General features: G+C 38.2%; 1 protein-coding gene across 7 annotated transcripts in view; it reads right to left on the bottom strand.

Moving 5' to 3' along the window:
- Pls3 (plastin 3) overlaps positions 1-20,473 on the bottom strand; it is an 88,907-nt gene that overhangs the window by 21,757 nt on the left and 46,677 nt on the right. For all 7 annotated transcript variants that reach the window (XM_037199416.1, XM_037199417.1, XM_037199421.1 and 4 more), the window contains 2 exons: positions 15,947-16,027; positions 128-291 (listed from right to left, as the gene is read on the bottom strand). In XM_037199416.1, the coding sequence (XP_037055311.1) occupies positions 128-291; positions 15,947-16,019 (237 nt within the window). In that variant the 5' untranslated portion in view covers positions 16,020-16,027. The remainder of the gene's footprint in view (positions 1-127; positions 292-15,946; positions 16,028-20,473) is intronic.

Raw genomic sequence — 20,473 nt, 5'->3', positions numbered from 1 at the left:
CTCGGTATCAGAGTATTAACATGATATATTTAACTATTCAATACAATAGTATTTACATTTTTAAGACTCCCACTAGACAATGGAACAACAATGACTTTTAATAATCACAGATTTTCCCCATACTTACATAAACAAATTCATTAAAACTTATCTTCCCATCTTTGTTTCTGTCACCATCCAGCATGAGTTTTTGAATAATTTCTCTCACTTTATATCCTGGCAGTGGCATATTGGCTTCCTTGAAAAGCTCATGAAGTTCATAGTCGCAAATGAATCCATTGCTGTTGAGATCTTTGTGGAAAGGAAGGAAAAACCAGCCGAAGAAAAAAAACCAAAAAGATAAAACAGGAAAAAAGATTAGAAATAAATTTGTAAGCCTAATATATAAAAAAGAATATTATCACTTCACAGGTTTGCCTAATTACAATATTTTTTATCATTTGGAATGTAAGGATGTTTGGAAGGGAAATATATATTTTAACTGACAAGGCAATGTTTTGTTTATATATTGTATCTTGTATCTTAAACAATGTGTACAAAGCTTTACATAAAAATAGCATCTCTGATGATAAAAAGTATACTTTCTGGTTAATCAAGCTATTATTAAACCATAGAACTGAGAGGAATCTTAAGAACAATACTTTATATACTAACAAAACTTAGTCATGGTATAGCATAATTTCTGCTGTACCTATGCAGCAATTTTATCCTTATTTTTTCTTTTTGCAAAAGAAGTTTTATAATATAGCACTGATTCTGTCCTAAAGCACATCTGATAACAAGCAACTGCTTTCAAGCCAAGTTTTTTAGTTAATGTAAACAAGTGTTAATCTAAGACAATAGAGAGTTTACAAGAATAAATGCAGTACTGAGTAAAACAGATGTTTAAAATGATTTTATAAATGTCATTTTTATTTTTGGGCTATTACAATTTTAATTAAAATATGCAAAATGCTGATAAATGAATAATGCTTATTCAAAACTATGAAAACTGGAGACAAAGCCACCAACAAATGACTACAAGTTAACTTTTTGAAAAAGCAGGCACATGTATGCATGTATGTATGCATATGTGTGAATAAATTTTCACTTTTACCAGAAATATCAGATATGTAAATTGAAATCTAAAGGAAGAAAATAATTTGCAAATAAGCAAATATCCCAAGATGACCATGCTACTCAACTATTTACAGAAATGTTTTCTGACTAGGGAATTTACTTAAAAGTTCTGCCAAGGCAGCGTAAAGTGGTATACATATTTAATCCCAGCACTCGGGAGGCAGAAGTAGGTTGATTTCTGTGAGTTCAAGGTCAGCCTGGTCTACAGGGTGGGCTCTAGAACAGCCATGGCTACAGCCCTGTCTCGTAAACTAAATCAAGAATAACAAAAAGCCCTGCCAAGTATTGCTCTTGGAACCAAAGATGTCACAGGATGGCTTGCACTTTTGAATCCCACATTCTAACCAGAATACATACAAAGAGCAGCAAGTGTGACTGTAAGACACAACACAATATAACAATGTAAATATAATTTACATAAGGGATATTTGAAGCAGAGAAGAGGATTAGAGCAGCAGCTATTGCCCCATCTCCCACTGAAAAATTCAGAAACATCTGGACAATTTTGCACTGCTTGTGACACAGGGTCTTACAATGGTGCCCTGGCTAGTCTAGACCTTCCAATGACTTGTGGTGATCTATCTTCCCGCCTCAGCCTTATATGAGCTGGGATTACAGTTATGAACCCCAACACCCAGCTCAGGTTGAAGACATTCCTGATTGCCACATCTGAATGAGGAGAAGATGCTCCTGGCACCCAGTGGGTAGAGTCCAAAGATGCTGTGAAATCTCCTACAGCACATATGACACCCTTGCTCCACTAGGCAACACAAAATGCTGCAGCTCAAAATATAAACAGCGCTGAAGTTGAGTAACTCTGGATTTTAATGACATTGTGGAGGCTGCTGCTTATACAGAATGGTTAAGAAAGGCCTTTGCACTAAGGTTTATTTGAATATAGACTTGTGTAAGGCAAAGGCAGACATCTGGAGTAAGAGATTTCAAATAGGGGAAAGAGCCACCACAGAGTGTGATGTAGATGCACACGTAGTGTGCTCTTGGAACAGTGGAAATCTAGCACGCCTTTAGCAAATAGAGCAAAGGGGAAAGAGAGAAGGTCACTCAGTGGGTTACACATGTCCTTCTAGAATTGCAGTACATATTTTGGATTTTTTTCTGAAGTGTGAATGAAGTGTGACTCATAGCAGTTAATTTTGGGCAACCACTAAAATATTAACTATTTTATGTCCACACTTTTGTTTGGAAGTTTGTATCTGAGACAGGATCTCACCATTATAGTTCTGGCTAGCCTTGTACTTACAGCGATTCTCCTTCCTCTGTCTCCTCAAGTGCTGGGAGACACACCTTGCAAAAAATTACAACAATCTTTTCTAAGATCATATCACCAATCATTTAAAGGCTGATGAGTATTTTTGTCTTTTTTATTGGTAATGGGGTCCTAAACCAGGGCTACATGCTAGGCAAGTGCTTTACCTCTATCAAAAGTAGTACACTTAGTTCAAAAGCTCATGAAATTCTGTTTTGTTGTGATGCAGTGTATCTTTACATTTCTATCGATTTTTGCATTGGTTAAAAACTGAACCAAGGCTTTATGCATGCTAAGTACAAGGTCTACAACTGGATACCAAGCTCTAGAGTCAAATGCTCTTAAATATCGATTACTATTTTCTTTTACTTATTATTACATTTGAAAGGCTAGTTTCTCTGTGTTTATGTGCATATGGGCATGCATACTATGGCAGCAGTCAGGATGGCTTGGGCGAGTAGCATCTCTCCTAGCACCATGTGGGCTCTGGGAATTAAATTCAGGTCCTTGGCTTAGCAGCAAGTGTCTTTAGCTGGTGAGCCATTTCTCTGGACCTTATTTAATTGTATTAATTTTAGAGCGTGTATATCGTAATGAGGAGTGTATTTTGGGACTTGATACTTGCTAGATAAGTACTCCATCATTAAGTTATTAACATATCCTGAGCCCCCTTTTTATTTTTTATTCTGAAACAGGATCTCACTAAATTATCCAGACCGGCTTTGAACTTACACTGTAGTGCTGTGGGATGTTCTGTATGTCCTGTGAGAGCCCGTTCTTGGGTTCCTTGTGGCTTTACCCAGCAGGTCCTTATAGAGGATGATTAGGACCATGGCCTGAGTGCAGGTGTCTGAGATGGTCTGCACTTGGCTGTGCTGGGGGATGGTCTGTATGTCAAGTTACTCTGATTAGTCAATAAATAAAACCTGATTGGCCGTGGGTTGGCAGGAAGTATAGGCGGGACTAACAGAGAGGAGAAATAAAAGAACAGGAAGGCAGAAGGACTCACTACCTACCAGCCGCCACCCTGACAAGCAGCATGAAAAGATACCGGTAAGCCACGAGCTACGTGGCAAGATACAGATTTGTTGAAATGGGTTAATTTAAGATATAAGAACAATTAGCAAGAAGCCTGCCAAGGCCATACAGTTTGTAAGCAATATAAGTCTCTGTGTTTACTTGGTTGGGTCTGAGCGACTGTGGGACTGGTGGGTGACAAAGATTTGTCCTAACTGTGGGCAAGGCAGGAAAACTCAAGCTACACTGTAGCTTAAGTGGTCATTGAGCTTGTGATCCTCTTGCTGAAGTCTTCCAAAGAGCTGATGTCACAGGTCTTTATGATGAGGCCCAAGACACATTTTAAAATTTGCTGGAGGGCTGAAGATAGAGATTAATTTGTGGAGTATTTATTTGCCTACCATGCATGAAGTCCTGGGTCCAGTCCTTGCCTTTCTATAAAACTGTGAATGGTAATATATGCCTGTAATCCTAGCACTCAGGAGGTAGAGACAGGAGGATCAGAAATTCAAGGTTATTCTAGGCTATATAGGGAGTTTGAGACCATCCTACGCTGTGTAAATCTCTATTCCTGCCCCTCAAATCTACCAGCTAAGTATCTGTATTTTTAAAGTACCCATCACAAGCCACTCAACATTTGTGTAGTCTTTTATATTTCCTTCAAGGTAAAACAATTTTCACATTCTTTATGTTGAATTTAAGTCAAGCACTGAACTCTTTGTACATATAAACTACTTATATATAGAAACGAAACCAGGAATATGTACAGTTGCTAAAGAGAACAAAGAAATTTGCATGGAGCTGCGGAAAAATCTGAGCAACTCTGGTATATGAACATCGTGGATTTAGATGTGTTGCTCCTGAGCATATATCAATCTGTTTCTCCTACTTCCTTGATAAATTTAATATGGAGCTCAGTACTATTAGACATAGTGAAAAGTACATTGCATAGTTGAAGGGACACACCATGGGAATAATATAATATAGGATCTAATTGAAACTTGGCCACTAATTTGCACATCATCTTTCCAGGTTTTAGTGTTTGCCTGTGTATTATGCAATCTCTCAGATTGCTTCTGTCTCAGTCATACTCCAGGTCAGAATACATGGGAATTCATAATGCTGCCCGAGAACACATTTTTGAAGCCAGAAGTAGAACAATAATGTTTATTAAATACAAACATAGGTGCTAACTCTATACTAACTACTATTTCTCATGACCTAAATACAATATTCTTACCTTGGCAACTCTTCCCTGAGAAGCCCACAACCATGTTCTTGGGTGCAGCTTACTTTCTCACACGTGCCTCTCTTTTTCTTAACTCTTTCGTTTAAAATTTTATATTCAAATAGTGGTCCTATTCTTTCCTTTTCATGAATTGTTTTTTCAGTGCTGGGGATGGAACCCAGCACCTTGCACATACCAGGCAAGTACTCTGTCTCTGAGCTATACACCCAGTTCTCTCTCTCTCTCTCTCTCTCTCTCTCTCTCTCTCTCTCTCTCTCTCTCTCTCTCTCTCTCTCTCTGAGACAAGATCTCAGGACACAGTTCAAGCAAACCTTGAATTCACAAGCCTTCTGCCTCCTAAGTGCAAGGATTATAGTAGTATGCCACCATACATAGCTATTTATTCATTCATTTACTTACTTATTTATATATTATGAAGCAAAGTTGGAATTTCTTTCCTTTCTTTTCCTTTTCTTTCCTTTCCCTTTCTCTCTCTCTCTCTCTCTCTCTCTCTCTCTCTCTCTCTCTCTCTCTCTTTCTTATTCGTTTTATTTTTTGAGACAGGGTTTCTCTGTGTAACCCTGGCTGTCCTGGAACTTGCTCTGTAGACCAGGCTGGCCTCAAACTCACAGAGATCTGTCCACCTCTGCCTCCTGAGTGCTGGGACTAAAGGTGTGCGCCACCATCATTGACTGGAATTTCTTAAGAAGAGATTTTTAATATACTTTTAAAAACATAGGTTTTGTCACACTTTTATTTTTGTATGTGTATACATATATGTACTGGTACATATGCATGTGAAGGTCAGAGGGCAATATCAGGTGACATCCTCAATCATTCTCTGCAGTGGGATATTATTCTGTATGCTGTGAATATGTGTTGCTCTGATTGTTTGGTAAATAAAACACTGGTTGGCCAGTAGTCAGGCAGGAAGTATAGTACAGGTGGGGTGAGCAGACAAGGAAAATTCAGGGAAGAGGAAGGCTGAATCAGGAATTGCCAGCCAGACACAGAGGAGGCAAGATGACAAGGCAGAACTGAGAAAAGGTACCAAGCCATGTGGCTAAAAAGAATAAGAATTATGGGTTAATTTAAGTGTAAGAGCTACTCAGTAATAAGCCAGAACTAATGGCCAAGCAGTTATAATTCATATTAAGCCTCTGAATGGATATTTTATAAGTGGCTGCCAGGCAGGACCCGAGAAAAATTCTGTTATTTTTTAATTTTCAAATTACATTTGTGTGTGTGTGTGTGTGTGTGTGTGTGTGTGTGTGTGTGTGTGTGTGTACACTCATGTGTACCCTCATACATTTATGGAGGTCAGAGGACAATTTTCACGAGTCAGTTCTAGAAGGTCATGTGAGTTGAACTCACGCTATTAGGTTTGACAGCAAATGCTTTTGCCTGCTGAGACATCTTGCTGGCCAGAGATTTTAAGAGATTTAAGTACACGTATTAAGGAAAGGAGAGAGGTACTTAGAGGAAGGCCAGTGCACACGGAGGACATGGGTGTGGGATTTTTGGGATTCAACGCAGCTCATTTTTCGAATACTTTTGGAGAAAGAAATAAGTTGTTCCCTTTAACTAAGAAAACTCTGGCCACTTTATTGTTACAGAAAAGTATTGTGAAATGTATTTTCCTTTTGTCTGACTTGTGAAAGAGCATAAATCTGAATACAATCTAACCTTTCATTCTTGTTATTTTGTTCCCCTCTCCCCAGGTGAGGACCAAACCCTGAGCCTTGTGCTAGTTAGGCAAGCACTCTACCACTGAGCTAAGTCCCCAACCCATTAAGCTTTCATTCTTGATACCAGTTTAGACTTGACATACAACACCAGGCACTCCAGAAGTGTTCTTTTGGTATAATAAAAGCAGAACACTGACAGACTTCAAGCTAAATATTTAAAAACCATAATGGATTCAAAGCTCCATGAAGCTGATGATCCCTGAGAGTCTAGCTGGCTTTTTATTTTATTAGGTGGAAATGGACATTTGGATAGCACAGAGAACTGCTGTTTGCTTAAAGCCCATCTGCAATAACATCTCTTGAGCATTAATTAGAAGACAGTTTCATAATGTGATTAAAAGATACCAGGAAGTAGCCACCTCCAAATAGAGCTAATGTAAAATAACCACATGCGGAAACTCTGTTTCAAAGTCAGGGAGTAATAATAGATAATTTTAGTAAAGGAGAGGAAAACTTAAAGGGGGGGTTGGACGAACAAAAACTTGTCATTTTACGACAATCCTTATTAGGTTTCACATTTCTTGACAAAGTTTCTTTAACATTAATCTCCTTATCTTTCAAAGCATATCACATACCACAGTGCTTTGCATATCGCGAGCAATGGGAAGAATTCTGCCTGTAGAAACTAATTCTCAGACATTTAACCAGAGGAAAAAAAAATGTGCTAATCCTAGATAAGCATTTTCAAAACAAAACTAAGCAGCAATGACCAAAAAAAAAAAAATACAGAAATAGCACTAAAAGACAGAATGCCAGTTCATCAGGAAACCAAACCTGGACAGAAATATCTCTCAAATAACATTTAATCTCTCTCCCTTTGTTCTAATCCTGTCCCCACCCAGCCAAGTCAGATCTGTAATTTGGTTTGCTAAGTGACCACAACCATCAAAGAGGACCTAAGTGCAGAGAGCAGAGATGCTACCAGGGTTAGGGTATCTTTTCTAATGCAGAATCCAGCCTTGTGTTGTCAAGAAGTATCATGTAGCTAGGGGTTCTTGGGGCTGCCTGTAGTCAGAGCTACTCATCAGACTGGTGACATAGAGGTATCACTTAAGTTCAAGGCCAGCCTGGGAAACATAGCAAGACACTTTCCCAAAACAATACGGCAAGTCACTTTAAGCTACTCTGTCACAGACACTAAACTGGAACCAAATGAGAGAAGAAAAGAATCAGTCAGGACTCTTGGGTCTCACTTGAACCAATGGTTTTTAAATTCTTATAAAAGTTTGGAATTCCTGAGGAAATTTATCCTTTACTTTTCCTTAGATTAGAGTGTATATCATCTTTCTTTCATAAATTCTACTTGACTACCTTCCTATATTTTCTCAGTAGATGCTAATTTTATTTACACTACACCATTTTAGCGTTAGTATTTGCAAATCACACTGGTCCTTTCCTAGGACTTCTAAGTCCTACATTGGAAGAGAATGACTTCAATGTCATTGAGAAGGCAGAGAGAGCCCGAAAATGGCAGCAGCAAGCAATTAATTTTCTAAAACCTCACAGCTGGTAAAGTCCTTGAAAGACACAACATAGTGTGTAATTATTTTCAAAGCGTTTTATGCTGATTTTATTTTCAATCTCCAGTTTTAAAAAAAGCAAAAACAAAACAGTACCACATCCTTAAGCAGTGCCAGTGATCTACAGTGCCAGAAAATGAGGGGGTACACGCTAAATAGCCAGTGTCCATCTTGCCACTAACACTGTTAACCAAAGCTCAAGACCATGTTTGATGGTGAACTTTCCCCATTCCGAGTTTTGACAGACACATAAGATTTTAATAACGTGTGCATCTAAGAAACAGACCCAGATCAAAAGCAGTTTTAACTGGAAACTAAAATCACAAACACCAGGCACGATGTTAGCTCTTTCTTTTCTCATTAAAGCTGCCAACGTCCTGGAAACCATTTCTGGCTCATTCCCTGCTTCTATACATTGGCATGAGGGTTGGCATTCAGGAGGCTCATCTCTTCTGCCATCACATTCCAAATGACTGATGAAAAATTATAAATGACTTACATATAGCTTATGTTATTCACAACAGTCACAATGCTTCTATGAACATTTTCATTCTGAAAATGTAATCAGTATGGGTAGACTGACAAGCCACAGGGGAAAAAAAAGAAATGTCACCTAACCACTAAGCAAGTGCTTGCAGAAGGTAAAGAGCTAAGATTTAACTAATATACCAAGTATATTTAAAAAACAAACACTGAAAAACATTTCACTTGAAAAAAATCACTAGGAGGCACTCAAGATGGCACTAGACAGAATCATCTTTCATTCTGGCTGCTGAATTCATCAGAAATGAACCAACTGTTGGTTACAAGGAATTCACTCTCTGTCTCTCTCAGATGACACTCGGAGTCCCTTCTGCATTTTGTTTTAAAGGAAATCATATTATTCTCTTTTACCAAGTATTAGTTTAAATGGCAGTTACCTCCTTCAAACTCTCCCCCAAGGAACCTCAAAGTAAATAAACTTATTATGCAGCCATGTTCCTGCAGAAGTTTGAATCACACCAAGAATGCATAACCTTAAAAGGAAATGTTTTCCCTCCCCTTGCATCCTGTTATTTAAGCTATTTTAAGTTCTTGTCTGGAGAAAGCTGAGCCAGAATTCAAGTGGTTTTGATTTTAGCTGCTGTTTTACACTGCCCTTGCCTAGGTGGTATGCACTATAATCCATCACTTCAAAAGCGTCTTTTGGGGTGCTACTTTGCTTTATAAATCTGACAGTAAGAAAGACAAGGACTTTCTTTGACCCTCAGGTTGTGTGTGTGTGTGTGTGTGTGTGTGTGTGTGCGCGCGTGCGTGTGCGTGTGTGTGTATGTGTGTGTGTTGCTCTCTCTTTGAGTCTGACTAAATCTGGTGTTTTTCTTATAAACAGGTTATAACTGTATGCCCTCATATGCAATACACATGTGGCATTTATATTAAGCCATCGTGGATAATGCTCATTACAACTTACGGAAGAAAATCAATCAAGTGCAGACATACACTTTTTTGGAAAGGCTGGGATAAAAAAAGTTCAATTCAGCTTAACCAATGCATTCTAAATATTTTTTAAATTAAAAATTGAAAAGAATTCAAATGTGTAATAATGGATTTTCACAAAAACATTGATTTTAAAGACTCAACCAGGGGCTGGAGAGATGGTTCAATGGTTAAGAGTACTTGTTGCTCTTGCAGAGGATTCAGGTTCAGTTCCCAGCAACCACCTGTTGGCTTGTAATCATAATTTCTGCTCCAAGGAATCTGACACCCTCTTCTGACCTTTGAGTGTACCAGGCACACATGTGGTGCTCAGACATACATGTAGGCAAAACACACAAAACAACACTCAATAGTAGATTCACAAAGCAGTCTAGAAGGCCAAGACTGCGCACTCAGAAATGTCTATAATTTTTTTTTTTTGCGTGTTTCTAGCAGTTTGGCTGTAGTTTTCCACGTGCTGCCACTCTCCCTCTCTAAAAATATGTATGTACTCATGCTGTCATAGACATGTTCTCATATGTGTATAGTACTGCTTGCACTCTCACACAGGTGCTTGTTCAACGTTCCACATTATCAGAACATGGTCTTCAGATTATCCCCAAACTGACAATGTGCAAAGTTGTTGTTTAGTTTTGTGAGACAGGGTCTCAGGTAACATATGCTGGTCTTGTACTTGCTAAGTAGCTAAGGCAATCCTTGAATTCCTCTTCTTCTTGTCCCTACTTCCAGATTTTGGGATTATAGGTTTGTACCACCATGCCCAGTTTCATTTATCTGTTTGTTCACTCATTCATTTTTCTTGGTGTGGGGGCTGGAGAGATGGCTCAGTGGTTAAGAGCACTGACTGCTCTTCCAGAGGTCCCGAGTTCAATTCCCAGCACCACATGGTGGCTCACAACCATCTATAACGAGATCTGGTGCCCTCTTCTGGTCATACATGCTGCATTTTTCTTGGTGTGGGTCTAGAAATATGTGTATATGTATGTGTATATGTACACACACACATACACATGCGCCCAGGGCCTCCTATATACTGAGCAACAGCCCTACCACCTATCGACAAAACTAGCCTCATAGTTTTTGTATTTTTATGCTTTAAGTTATAATTAAACAAATGTGCAGTGGCGCAGTTTTATTCAAAACAGAAAGTAAACTGGGTTTTTGTGGCACTTGTGATGCGGTTTCTATATACTAGAGAATATCAAGTAATTGGAAATAATTCAACTTTCTGGCCTGAGAGAAATCTGGTCCAGCTAAATCACCACAACCAAAATGTCTTAGCTTCATTTGGTGGGCAACCTCAAAGGAATGTAGCACACTATTCCCGGTCACTTAAGAATCCCAAGTATTCTTGTGTTTCAAAAGTCCTGACTTTCATGTTCATAAAAGTTCACTATAGCATGCTTTGGGGAAGAAAAAGTCATATTTCATCATTATTTTAAGTAGACGTATTTCATTTTTAATTATATATGTGTATGGGGGGGGCACATACATATGTGATTGTAGCTGCCCAGCGTTCAGGAGCGAGTGTCTGATCCTCAGGAACTGGTGTTCTAGGGGCTGCGAGCCCCCTTTACGGGTGCTGGGAATTGAATGCAGGCCCCTTCTGCAAGAGCAGTAAGTAGTCATAGCCAGTGAGTTACCTCTCCAGAGGTAACCATCTCAGACAGACAGACACTATGTGTTTCAGTGTAATGGCCAAAAAAAAATCTTTCATAATAAATTCTTCATGACAGAGACCCTTTGAATGTATAATTGTAAAATCCCGGAACATCAAAACTCACTGAGGTAACACCTCAGGCATCCTATTTTAAAGAGAGTGGTTGCAGGACCAAAACCAAACTGAGAGGATTTAAGTTCCCTGAAATTCATTGTTTGAGGTAAGCAATCATACAAAATTAAATCTTAGAATATCAAAGGCATCTTCTATCATCTGGTAAATATTCACTTTGTAAGTGAATGAAATCATATATTCATTAATGTTATTTTTTTTTTTTTTGAGACAGGGTCTTACTATCTAGTTCTGGCTGCCCTGAAACTCTCTATCTAGACCATGCTGGCCTTGAACTCACAGAGATGTCCCTGTGCCTGCCTCTGCCTCCCAAGTAGTGACATTAGAGGTGTGTGCCACCCACCAAGCCTGAAAATATATTTTTGAGGCAGGGTTTCCTTATCCAGCCTTGGCTAGCCTGGTACTGTTGGGATGGTCTTGCTTCAACCACCCTAGTACAAGGATTATAAAGCACTAGGACTGCAAGCAGAAACCAACATGCCAAGCTTTTTTCTCTTTAGAAAAAAAATAGTCATGCAGGATGGCAGATTTAAATGAAAACAGAAACGTTTTTTTGTGTGAAGGGGGAGGGGACACTAAGGTTTCCACTGACCCAGAGGGAAATACTGAGACAATTGTTGAGATCATTAAAATAATTACATGTGATTAGAGCTTAACAGTAAGCAGGTGCAAAAAGCGAGTGAAAGAACTTTAAATCCTAATACTCAATTTATTGCTAGTAAAGAGAGTTTCAAAGCACTATTAATTGATTGCACAAAACCTGTGATTAGTCGTAATTACAGAGATTTTTCCTCTGCACACTGTGATTTTGCTGAATTTCTAAGCAGATAATCAAGGCTATTATTGTTACTAAATGAGGAAAATGATTTCCATATTTTGTCACAATTGAAGTGAGACAAAGCAGTCTTCTTTACTCTACCCTACCACACAAAGTAGGAAATGATTATCCTTGCCAGGAAAATAAGTTCTAGAGCCCCCCTTTTTTTTAATAAATAAGGGATCCTCAAATGAAAAAATAAATCCCACAACACCCTTTACAGCTGCTCAAGGGCTCTGTAACTAACACCATCTAAAAACTACAAAGAAGTTTGAAGGAAAATCCAAAGATCCAGCTGTTATCTTTTCAATGAGTTTCTGAAAGGGAAGTCTCTACACAAGCATTTACCACATCTACTTCCCCCAACAGACAGACAGACAGACAGGCAGGCAGACAGACAGACAGACAGGCAGACACTATGTGTTTCAGTGTAATGGCCAAAAAATCTTTCATAATAAATTCTTCATGACAGAGACCCTTTGAATGTATAATTGTAAAATCCCAGTACATCAAAAGACTGTTTATGGTTCCTTGAGATTCAAGTAATTAAATATTTATTGGGAACCTAACACATATGCAATACTGCATTAGATATTTAGAGCGGGAATACAAAAGAGTACTATCCAGAACAGGCAGAAATATTGGCCTGAATTTTAGTTGACAGCTTGTATGTTAGTAAGATGGGGTATATTGAAACATGTGCCTGGTATGGGATTCACTAAGCCTCACAGTCCCACCTCCTGCCCATGCAAAGCGAAGAGTTCCACAGTGGTAGGTTTTTGTTGTTGTTGTTGTCATGGATTTTTTGAAGTCAAACCTCTAACTCAGCAGTTTCCAGTCTGTAGGTTGAGACCCCTCTGGGGGTGAAGGGTTCAATGACCCTTTCACAAGGTTGCCTAAGACCATAGGAAAACATAGATATTTGCACTACAGTTCGTAACAGTAGCAAAATTACAGTTATGAAGTAGCAATGAAAATAATTTTAAGGTTGGGGGTCACCACAACATAAGGAACTGTATTAAAGGATCACAGCATTAGGAAGGTTGAGAACCTCTTCTCTAATTGATCCTTTACTTACTGGATAAAATTTAACCCTGTTTCCACAATGGCAATAACAGGTCAACTTTCTATTATTGTGTCTTAACAGAGTAGTAAAGCTGTGTAACTCATAAAAAGTACTCCAAGTCCCATCAAGTAAATCACATTTGAATTAATGTTAATCTAAAACAAACAGTGAACATAAATATTTCTAAGAGGCCACACATGAGGTCAAGTCCTGTATTTAACAAGAAGCAATTCTTTCAGGAGGCTAGGCATAGCGATTAAGTAATGCAACATTAATAAGTCATGGGTCCCACTCTAATGCTCTATTCATAAGCAAACTATGCTGCTCCTAACACTGAAAGATGAACGTAAGCAAAAGGCAATGATCAGGAAATACATTCCTAAAATAATTATGATAAGAACTACCCTAATGACTATTGACAAGAGACAAATTTAACAACAAAATAATCCCACCTCTTATGACCAATAACTCATTTGCTAATTTTCATCAGTTGAATATCTGACTATGTACTTCCTTTCTCCCAGTGAGTCATATAAAGCAAGTTAATTTATTGCTTTGTAAAATATACACATATACAATTAAAATTCAGAACAATTTAACTTTTTCTATCTAGACATATGACAGGATATGAATAATCATTCTAGCTAGGCATTATTATTCTTTCCAAGGTATGCTGTTTCTATTAATATAAACTCTTTTATAGAAAATGTGGATCATGGACTAGGGATGTAGTTGAGTTGGTAGAGAGTTTGCCTAGCCTGCACAAAGACCTGAGTTCAATCCCCGGCACCACATTAAGCTTGGTGTGGTGGTAATATCTGAAATCCTAGCACTAGGGAACTGGAGGAAGGAGATTCAGAGTTTGAAGTCATCCTAGGCTATTTGGAGTGACTTTTGAGACAAACCTGGGCTAGAACAATCTTTGTCTCAAAAAAAAATGAGAATGAACGAATGAATGAATCAATCAATCAATAGGGAACAGAGATAGATATTCTTTTTCCTTTTATATTAATGGGATTTTTGGCATAAGTTTAAGAGCAAATCTGATTTAAATAATAGACCATTATGTTCTACCTTCACTCCCTTTAGTTCAGGCAATGTTAAAACGACATAGCTTACCTTAAGCGAGCAGTCCTCAACCTACCTAATGCTGCAATCCTTTAATACAGTTCCACACGTTGTGGTGACCAGAACCATAAAATTACTTCCATTGCTATTTCATAAATGGGATTTTGCTAATGTTATGAATTGTAATGTAAACATTTTTTGGAGATAGATGGTTTCCAAAGGGGTCATGACCCACAGTTTGAGAACCAATGCTTAAGCACATGCTGCTACTTCCTGTGAGTATACATGTAGTTAGTTCTTATTCCATTTCACTTTATCTTTTAACCACTTTATCTTTTATCACTTGACCTTCACATAGAATGTAAACACTATATATTGCTTCCATTGCTGCTCTTCTGTAAGGCATGCGACATGATGTTAAAAGATAAATAAAACAGGGCCTAGTGGTGGAGGTCTGTAACCTCAGCTGCTACGAAAGCTGACGAAGAAGGATGGATACCAAATTCAAGACCTGGCTGGGCTTTCAAGTAAGTTCAAGGCCAGTTCAAGGCCAGTCTGAGCAACTTATTGAGGCCTTGTCTCAAAATAAAAAGTGTAAAAGGATCTGGGAAAATAGTTTGTTTAGTATATATGTACACAAACAAATATACAAAAAGGAAAACAAGTCATATGTGTTGGTACATGCTTATAATTCCAACTCCTTGGGGAGGTAAGAAGATCACAAGTTTGGATCCGCCTGAACAGCTCAGTGAGCTTACTTCAAAATATAAATGGCTGAGGATGTAGCTCAGTAGTAGAGCACTTGCCTGCCTGCCATGCATGAGGTTCTAGGTTCAGTACCCTGTTCCATGGGTAAACAATGCTGTCACAATATGCCTTTGCGACTTTGGTTGATGCTATACTTTTACTTATTGTTATAAAGATGAATAGTATACTTAGTGAGTTCAAGGTTGGCTAGCCTAGGTAGGACACAGAATAAGACTCCTTTCTCAATAAATGAATACCACAGGAATGGTGAATTCCATCTAATGCTTCAATGTTCACTCCAAACACTCATCTCAGAAAAACAGGATATTCCAACTGGGTGTGGTGGCATACTCCTTTAGTCCCAGAACTAGGGAGGAAGAGGCAGGTGGATCTCTGTGAGTTCAAGGCCAACCTGGTCTACAGAGCAAGTTCCAAGACTGCCAAGGGCACACAGAGAAACCCTGTTCGACACCCCCCCCCAAGAAAAACATGATATTCAAAATATTCTACCAACACAACAAATGACACAGCAGTCCCTATGTAATGACTAGGGCTCTGGGGAAAAAATGCTTGACCATATTAAATTATTTTAAAAATTACAAATGTATATATACACAGCAATAACAGAGAAGACGAAGTCACGAATTTGAAAGGGAGTGTGGGGGACATGGAAGGAGTTGGAGGAGAAAGAAAGGGACTGGAAATGATATAAACACAGTGCTCATATAGAAATACTAATAAAATTTATGATCTCTCTCTCTCTCTCTCTCTCTCTCTCTCTCTCTCTCTCTCTCTCTCTCTCTCTCTGTGGTCAGGGGACAACTTGAAGGAATTAGATCCCTCCTTCCACCATGTGGGACTGCAGGACTGAATTCAGGTAAGTACCATTAACTGATGAGCAATGCCTGCCCAAAAAAAATACGATTTTCACTCTATCTTCTAAAACCCGATCCATCTAATTTTTGAAGTCAGTTTCACTCTGTTGCTCAGGCTAAGGCTGATTCATGACAATTTCTAGAGACATAACATTAAGGCCAAATAAAAGTGCCTTTCCTGTGGTTATAGCATACAATGTACTCACCAACTTTCGCAAAGGCCTCTTTGAGTTCATCAAGTTCGTCTTTGGAAATCTGAGTGGTTGCCATGTCATCCATGTAAAGATCTAAAGGAAAGCAAATAGTTCAGTCTTCAAAAAAGTTCGTGAATACATAACATTAGCATCCTTGCTAAATTACAAACACACTAAGTAGGCTTGTAAACTACTAAAACAATGCGAAAAGGTGGCCATGTATGCCTAAAATAAAGAAAATAAACAGGTGACAAATCCTCTTTTATCAAAAGCTATACAGGAAAAAAAAACATGTCTGACTCTATCTTTTTAAGGATAAAGTTTTAAATGTTTTAAAAATTACACACACACACACACACACACACACACACACACACACACACACACACGTCACAGTAGATGATAACTACTGGCACAGATTCTTTCTTCACCATGTGGATCCCAGAAGTTGAACTCAGGTCTCACTTGGTGGCAACTTTGTCCTCCTAAGGATAAAATCTCAAGCTACATTAAAGGAGTATAAGTAAGGACCAAGGCACAACAAGAAAGTGATGTATAACAGAATCTTGGCTTTTTGTGCCAAAGTGAAGGTCAAAACCACTCGGCTAACAATCCCTGGAAAATAAGTCACTAATTTTAAACAACATACTGATACTTATCAATCACTTTTTTGTTGTTTTGTTTTTCTGAGACAGGGTTTCTCTGTGTAGCTTTGGAGCTGTCCTGAATCTCACTCTGTAGACCAGGCTGGCCTCGAACTCACAGAGATCCGCCTGACTCTGCCTTCCAGTGCTGGGATTAAAGGCGTGTGCCACCACCGCCCGATATCAATTACTCTTCTTAAAGGAGAGATAAGACAAATATATTTGGTTTTGATATAGAATCCACCCAAGTATATGGTAATATACACATGCTATATTAAATTGTTAATATTATAGAGTAGGTATAATTTAAAATATTTTTTAAAATTTATAATTTAAATATATTTGTATAAACACAATAATAAAGAAGAGAAAAAGGAAGAGGCCATGATTTGAGGGTGCACGTGGGAGGGACCTAGGAGGATTTGAGAGAGGAAAATGATACAATTAAATTATGAACTTGATAGCCGGGCGGTGGTGGCGCTCGCCTTTAATCCCAGCACTCGGGAGGCAGAGCCAGGTGGATCTCTGTGAGTTCGAGGCCAGCCTGGGCTACCAAGTGAGTTCCAGGAAAGGCGCAAAGCTACACAGAGGAACCCTGTCTCGAAAAAAAAAAAAAAAACAACAAAAAAAAAATTATGAACTTGAAAATGAAAAAAAGTGCTTTCAGAAAAAGAAATAAATATCCCCAGTAACAATCTTGACACAAATAAGTAGCAACTTTGTTTAATAACAATAAATATTTAAATAATAAAGTTATTTTAAAAATTAAGCTATAATCCTGTGGTAGCAAGTCTAAATTTATTCTATGTAGCATAAAAAAAGATGTTTAACAGTGCTAATCACAAAAATACCAAATAAGATTAATTATAATTTCGTTTCCATATATTTTAAGCAATCATTTTGGTTTGTTGTGAATTGGGGTCTCATTCTGTAGCTGGACTCGACCTCCCTATGTAGACTTGGCTGACCTCAAACTTTGGGCAAGCTTCCCACTTCTACACTGTATCATACTACAATTATAGGCTTAGGCTACCATGTCTAGCCAATCATGGTTTTAATGAAAAGTTATTACCCATTTCCATGAATTATATGTATAGAACAATGGCACAAAAAGCTTGGGAGTGAGAAAATGTAAAACATTTGGCTTGACCTCTATTTCTTAAGGCCCTTTCTAGTTTGGGTAATTTGAAGCAGTAATAATTTAAAATATGTCAGTAAAAAATTCCAAGCAACAACAAAACCTTACACAACTTGTTTCATTCATACACTACATAGCATTTCTGTTTAAAAAAAATCACAAAGAAAATTAGAAGAGTTAATTTTAATTTTAAGTCCAAGCCTAGACATAAACTACCCATGCTCACTATCCTTAATCCAGATTACAGGAATGTACACATTTCTGTCCCACTTCCTCACTTTTCAAAGCCCTCCTCTACAGTTCTTTCAGCCCCCATTTTACGCTCACACCATATTTTAAAAATATCTATTATTCTTTTTGAATTGTGTGTGTGTGTGTACCCATGTGCACATGCTCGAGTGCATGTGTGTGCAGTGCCTGTGGAGGCTAGAAGAAGGTGTTAGTCTCCTGGAACTGTAAGTATATGCAGTTGTACACCCCCAACATGGGTGCTGGGAATAGAACTCTAGTCTTCTGGAAGAGCATTCTGTGACTGCCACATCTCTCCAGTCTCAGCCTCACATCATATTTTCAATATCTATTACAGGCCCGGTTCTTGCCTTTGAAGAATTTACAATCTCGGGAGGCAACCAAATAATTACAATATGACAAGGAATTAGTGCCTTCAATGAAAGGTATAGATACCCATTTTGAAGAAGCCTGCAGGCTCGGGAGACTTTAAGGATTCGTGCCTTCTCAGGAAGGCCAGGAAACAGTTCTTTTATTCTTCCTATAGAATTAGGAAATGCTTAGATCTCATTGAAATTATTTCAAGTTTTTCTTTATCTTTTACTATGTCATACAGGTTCTCCCAAAGAAACTAAAAGAATCCCAGACTGGTTCATACGTGAAACAGAAAATTTGATATCATTGCTGCCTCTGAACACTTTTTGAACACTAGTTATGCCCAGTGGTAGCTTTTTGCCCGATGACATAGTATATTCTCACTGGGCATGCAATGAGAGAACATCAATCAGGAGCTTGATTCTGCTACTTCCTAACTGTGCGACCATGAGTAAGTTTATTTCATCTCTGTGAGCCTCAGCTTCTCATTTGCAAACAGCACTAATAACACCTGTTTCCCGGGGATCCTCCTAAAGATTAAAGATGACGTATGTGAAGGCACATTATAAACTATAAAGCATTAGACAGCAACTTCAAATCCTCAGTGAAAGAAAAGCGGGAATAACTAACTCCAGAAGTCATTGTGAGGGACTATAAATATTAGACATCAGTCCACTAAGAGCTTTGTAAATGGGATACATGAAGAGCTGTCTCATCTCCCCTCTAATTATTGACTACAGAGTATAACAAGCCTCCCTCATAGATAAAAATTACAAGCCTTCAGTCAATGTTGTTTAAGAAGGACAGGCCTAAAGAAAACCTGTCAGCCACATTTTACCTATGACTCAATTTGGCTCTTTCATAAGGCCAACTTCTTTACGGAACTTGAAGTGCAGTCAAGAGATACATTTTAAAAAATAAAAGTAATTTTAGTTTAAATATTTCAAAATCATCCAGAGCTTGTTAATATTGTCACATTCCTCTTCATTTGCATATTTTCTCTTGAGCAATAACGCAAAGGAAATTTTGCAATTTATTCTCTTAAAGAGGCAAGATTAAGATTCAAATTTAAATCCAGTTTCATAATGTATGATTGACAGGGAAAAGGCTCTTTGTAATGTCTTTCTTTTGCCCCCGAAGTCTGTCTTACCACACAAGTGAACTTGGTTTACATGAAATGAAAGAGAACTAATATTCAAAGAACAGAACTATTTCCCTCCATTTCATTTCAGCAAATGAAATACTAGTCACGGATAAAAGCTTCCAGGGTCTCTAGTCTGCAAAGCCCTTTGTTCTGCCTGGGTTCTGTTTTTTTTTTTTTCCCCTTGCTCTGTCTGCCTGATTCTTCTGTACAGAGAAAGCAGCCGGGAATTTAAAAAAAACAAAAAAAGCAACCCTTCTTTCCTAAACATCTGAGACACAGGAAAACAGATTTTCAACCCAGGGAATAAAAGAAAAAGGCAAACAAAACCTTGTTTGTTTGTTTTTTTTTTCATAAAAGGATATGGTGTACAACTGGGTACGAATTCAGGGCGTCACCCATAGAAGAATCTTATGCCTATGAAGTCATCCCTAATTACAGCGTTTGACTAACAATACAGCAATTATGAAACCACACCACTGGCTCATTTAACTATACAGAAACCCTGGACACAAATCCTTGCTGAGAATGTTTTACCTGAAACTATTACTCAAAATCTGAAGGTTATTTGAGGGAGAAAAAGGAGGACCCTGATTTCTTTTCCTCAGGCGCTAACCTTTGGACTGTAGCTTACTGTACAGTAAGTAGACTTACAATGTGTCATTCTCTACCATGGCTGGGTCAGGAGGAAGAGTGGTACATTCAGGAGCTCCTTGGTGGGTAACCAGCTTGGATTAGTTAGTGTGTGTGTGTGTGTGTGTGTGTGTGTGTGTGTGTGTGTGTGTGTATTAGTGAATATATATATATATATATATATATATATATATACACACACATATATATGTGTGTGTATGCATATATGTATTTTTTTCCTTGAAACTAGACTGGGTAAAAGGATAAAAATGGGGTATGGCTGGGCTTGTAGCTCAGTGTTAGAGGGCCTGACTATCACGTGCCCCGAGTTTCATTCCCAACACAGCAGAAAACAAATCGATCACCCACCCAAGCAACCT

The sequence above is a fragment of the Peromyscus leucopus genome, chromosome X (assembly GCF_004664715.2).
Source record: "Peromyscus leucopus breed LL Stock chromosome X, UCI_PerLeu_2.1, whole genome shotgun sequence".
In the NCBI taxonomy this organism is placed as follows: Eukaryota; Metazoa; Chordata; class Mammalia; order Rodentia; family Cricetidae; genus Peromyscus; species Peromyscus leucopus.
This window is presented reverse-complemented; position numbering and strand designations above follow the sequence as displayed.